We start from the raw sequence: 4,938 nt of genomic DNA, 5'->3' as shown, positions 1-4,938 counted from the left end.
ACAAAAATTAAGTTCTTGTTTAAAGAATGAACACATAGGATATCATTCACGTGAAGAAAATGAGATGGTGAGTTTAAGGTTGTGTGACCAATGTGTGTTATTTTGAGACCTGAACCATCGCCCAAAATTATTTCTTCAGGACCACCATAATCAGATAAAGAGTGTAGGTGATCTGTTTGCCCAATGACATGGTGAGAGGCTCCTGTATTGAAAATCCATGGATTGGATTTGTTTGAGTTCATTGTAGCGAAGTGTGCCTAAGGAGAAATGTTATTGTCTTCTAGAAAGCGAGACAAATGTCGACATTCTTTAGTAAAATGTCCAGCACGGTCACAAAAGTTGCAAAAAGCTTGAGGATTGTAAGAGGTTCTAGAGTTGGAAGGTTGAGAATTTGGACTTCCTTGATGTTGATTCCCTCTTCTGGTGTCTTGATAGGAATTTTGAGAGTACCTACCAAGTGTCTTTCCGCCTTTATGAGTGAAATTGATGTTGGGAATGACGGTAGACTTATCTATTGTTCCTTTTGTCATGTGAATCTCGAATTCAGTGAGCTTATTTTGAGAGAGAAAGAAATCGAGGAGTCATGAGCTTGGATGGCAACCCCCATCTCTTTGAATTCATCTCCTATGTTGTGAAGGACATGAACGACAAGATCTTCATCATCAACAGGTTCCCGGCTAGTGCAAGATTGTCAGCTATTTGCCCTTATATATAAAAAAATTATGCCCTTACATATAAAAAAATTTGAAAATCAAAAAAATAGTAAATTTTATAATCAAACAAACAATACAAACAAAAACCTACAAAAATCACCTAAAACGATGTCTTCGTGCATTTTTCGAAGCAAAAACATCTCTTATTTTACAATAATCAATATTTTGTAAAAAATCACTTTCAATACTTAAAATTAATAATCCATTCAATCTTTCTTGAGTCATAGTACTCCAGAGATACGATTTCAAAAGCTTCAATTTTGAAAAACATCTTTCCGCGGAAGCAACCGTAACCGACACTGTCAACAAGATCCTATATGCAATGAAAACATTAGGGAACATATCCATTCTTTTTGCATACTCCATTTGAATAGATGTCCGAGGACTTTCACATTTGTATGCTTCAGTCGGTAACATTTTCTGCAAAATTTGAAACTCAATAACTAAACCAATTCCATCAATATCATATTCTTCACCACTTGTCAAGTTGGACTCAAGATTTAAAGAACATTTTTTTAATTCATCATCATCTAACGAAACTAATTTGGAACCATCAAATAAAAAACCAAATATAGATTGAAAATATTGTATTTGTTCAAATCTACTTTTCAATTGAACAATAGTCATATCTACTATAACAATAAAATAATCTCTTCTAAATGTTTCTTGAGAAGATTGGTGTTCTCTTTCGGTATTTAGGCCAAATGTTCCAATATATATATATATATATATATATATATATATATATATATATATATATATATATATATATAGTATAACTTGTTGGAGAAATATTATGCCCTCCTATTTTTGATGCCCTAGGCCTAAGCCCAACTCGCCCATGTATTGGGTCAGGCCTGTCTGGAGGGGTTAGCATACAAGGTTGTGAGCCATTGCCATGCTTCAAGGGCAGTTTCGACAAAGGAGATATTAGGTTGGATAAGCATGTGATATGGATTTGGTTTCTTTTTTTCGGGATCCAAAAACTTTTCTCAGCTACAGTATCATCAATCATCAATGAACCCCAGGAGATCAAGACCTATGAGGGTTGAGGAGACTTGTCGACGCCAAACAGAGTAATTTGTTTGGTTAAGCTTGATGGGATTGATAGGAAAGTGTGTAGGTGTTGTGAGTTGAATGATGGTTTTTGTAGACATCGGATCGTTTGAGCTTGTTAAAGCAAGTAAGCTCTGATACCATATAAAGGATAGACTATTGCAGAGCAAAGTTACAGAGAAAGTTGTATGGGTTCTGTATTCAAAAGACACACTTTATAGAGCTAGTATAGACAACTATATATACATATTTTACAACAGGAAATTAAGGAGTCAAATCCCATGATTTTAGGTGATGAATCATCTATGATATAGGTTGCTTATAACCCCACAAATCAAGTTGTAGATTGATAATTTCCATATCAAATAAATATGGGTTCAATAAATCCCATGATTTTAGGTGATGAATCGTCTATGATATAAGTTGCTTATAACCCCATAAATCAAGTTGTAGATTGATAATTTCCATATCAAATAAATATGGGTTTAATAGTTGGTTGTCCCGTTACTCACAAATTTACATCAGGTTATTGTGTTTTCTTGGGACACAATTTGTTGTCTTGGTCTTTCAAACGAGCAGAATACGACTTCTCGGGCTAATGCGGAAGCAGAGTATCAAAGTGTGGCTAATATTGTTGTAGAAACATGTTGAATTCGTAATTTACTTCTTGAGCTTCCAAACATGTTGATGTTAGCGGGATATATTTGTATTATTGTAATATGTGTATTTGTATAGCCCTTTTAGGTATATAGGCCCATTTGTATTATGGCCTATCTCAAGTAATTTGTATATATAATTGCTCAATAATGAATATACGCTTCATGGGAAACTACAACAATATTAAAACCAACACATAATAAAAGAAAATAAACAAGTACATGATCTGCTACTTATGAAACAGAGAGCAACAAATCTTTATGAACTTATGTGGTTACTTGAAGAATGGAATGGTTTTTAAAGAAAAATGATGCTTTAAATAAACATGGCCACTTTTCGATATATGGCAACTTGTCTGGATTCAATCTCTGAAGTTGACGATCTTGAAGGGTATTGATTATCCTCATAGTCTCACCTAGAAGTTGGGCTGCAGCATGAACACTTGCCTCCCTTTTCTCTATGGCACTTGTATGGCATTTCATCACTATGACTTGGGGTAAGTTGATGAGACATGAAGCCAATATGTTAGTAATCATGGATGATAACTTCTCAAATAGTTCCTCTTGGCTAACCTGATTGATGTCGGCATGGTAGGAAAGCAGGATGGTTTCGGTGATACTATACATTGATTTGGCAGAAATATAGTTGCATTTGGAATCATCATTTCGATTTCCAATATCCATACTTTCCACCTGATCAGTGACCATGTTTTTAGCTGTATCCATCAATAGTTGAAGAATCTGTCCTGCTGTGCTCGTACAGCCTTGAGGAGCACGTTTAGGCAGCTTGTTTCCTAACCATTTGTGATAGACTTCAATTTCTAGCCACAAAGTTTTAGCCTCCGTTTGAATGCTTACCTGGTCACTGGTTACCCTCCTGAGGCTTTCTTCCACAAGTGTGACATATACAAGACCTTCACTCACACTACTCAGCAAGCAATCAAGCATGTTGTTTTGGATGTTAGGAAGAGACATGGCGATAGTTGTCAGAGTTACTAACGGCAAGCTCCAACAGCCGAGATATTCTTCTGAAAGCAAAGCTGGAACGCAATCAAATTTTTCAACTCCTGGAAAACTTGTAGATCCTGTTAGAAGCTTCATAAGATTGTTGGGTTGTTGTTTTTTGGCTTTTTGGATCAAGCAGTTGAGCGACTTTGATATGCTTTTCAATGTTCTCCCAGCAAACTCCATGTCATCTTGAAGTTGCAAAACATACCGACTAAGATCCTTATCTTTTCCTAGTTGCGGAGGATCTGGAACGACCATTTCTACTATAGTACCAGAGTCGCTAAACATGGCTCTAACCCACTTCCAACGATGGAAACAATACAAGGTACATATCACAGATAAAATTGGAATCACCGCTATCATCTTGCACGCTACCACAACAGCCTTCTGAAATTCTATGCAACTGCTGAGAATTAGGATTTTTAAATTCTGGATGAAAATCTTACATTTGCGGCTACTTGATGGGAATGGTATGTTACTTTGTTTCCACTCAGATAACTTTTGAGTCCAGTAGCTTTCTACTTTAGAGACTTTGATATGGTTCCAAATCCATTTTATGGACAGCTTATAGCTTAAGGTTGCAAAACATCTAGCAAGTGGAGCAATTGTACCCAGTATGGTTCCGATAATCTGTATTATGAGAATTAGTACCATTGACCACTTATAATCCGACTTATAGTCCCTTAGAGATCTGATATTGGAAAGCAAAATATGAATGTGCAAAACAGTGCTTAAAGCACATATTACCCCGGAAGCTGAGGTTGTAGCAGAGCAAGCTGTCATGAATTGGGGGCTTCCAGTTCCTGCCATGATCCAATAGTTTCTCACATGCTGCTTTAGCTTCTCAACAGTTAATCTCTGTGGTTCTTCCATCTCTTAATGAGCCGCTTGGTATTTTGATTCTAGAATCTGTTTGGACTTGAGAATTGCTAAAGATGAACATGCATATATCATCAGCAACATGAGTAACACGCCAACATAAGCGATTGGTATGAAGCCATGGGCTGTAACAAATGCATTATCAAAAGCCAGAAAGGACCCGGTCTCATCTACATGATAAGTGAGACTTCCCGTGTTTATTTGAATACAAACATTCACAACCAAGGTGATTACCAAAACACCTAAAGCTATGATGTTTGTCACAAGTTCCTTGCTGTCCATGGTTGCTAAAGAAGGCAATATGTTAGCCATCATTGTGCACATAAAGCCAAGGCTTCCGAGCTTTGCAGCCTGGTCCACATAACCCGGCATTAGATTAGTTAGATCCATGGGCAGCTTTACAGCAACAACTATCACTGTGAGAGAAGCAGCATTTAGACTGAAATATTTACATGGAAACCATAGTTTTCGGTTCCTGAAACCATGTAACAAATCAGCCACCATTGCAAGGATGCAAAACAAAGATGCTAATGCGATATAAATCCCAATCCATGGCATAGGTTTGCTGTACCGGTTTTGGTGATCAAACTTGTATAGTGTAATCCACAAGGAAGACAGGGATTCTG

The 4,938-nt window shown here is 36.7% G+C and overlaps 2 protein-coding genes across 2 annotated transcripts; both read right to left on the bottom strand.

The window, feature by feature from the left end:
- Positions 1-809: 809 nt before the first annotated feature.
- LOC145058120 (uncharacterized) lies at positions 810-1,340 on the bottom strand. Its single transcript, XM_079006037.1, has one exon. The coding sequence runs from the start codon at positions 1,338-1,340 to the stop codon at positions 810-812; it is 531 nt and encodes a 176-aa protein (XP_078862163.1).
- A 1,352-nt stretch (positions 1,341-2,692) lies between these two features.
- LOC145058119 (uncharacterized) lies at positions 2,693-4,306 on the bottom strand. Its single transcript, XM_079006035.1, has one exon. It carries the CDS (start codon positions 4,304-4,306, stop codon positions 2,693-2,695), a length of 1,614 nt encoding a protein of 537 aa, XP_078862161.1.
- Positions 4,307-4,938: the final 632 nt, after the last annotated feature.

This window comes from Lactuca serriola, chromosome 6 (genome assembly GCF_051521515.1).
Source record: "Lactuca serriola cultivar US96UC23 chromosome 6, Lser_US96UC23_V15, whole genome shotgun sequence".
Classification (NCBI taxonomy): domain Eukaryota; kingdom Viridiplantae; phylum Streptophyta; class Magnoliopsida; order Asterales; family Asteraceae; genus Lactuca; species Lactuca serriola.
Note: the sequence above shows the minus strand (reverse complement) of the source record. Positions and strands in the feature narration are given on the sequence as shown.

What these genes read in the sequence shown, in the direction of transcription:
- LOC145058120 (XM_079006037.1), bottom strand. Translation starts at nt 1,340, where the DNA reads ATGACTATTGTTCAATTGAAAAGTAGATTTGAACAAATACAATATTTT.
- LOC145058119 (XM_079006035.1), bottom strand. Translation starts at nt 4,306, where the DNA reads ATGGAAGAACCACAGAGATTAACTGTTGAGAAGCTAAAGCAGCATGTG.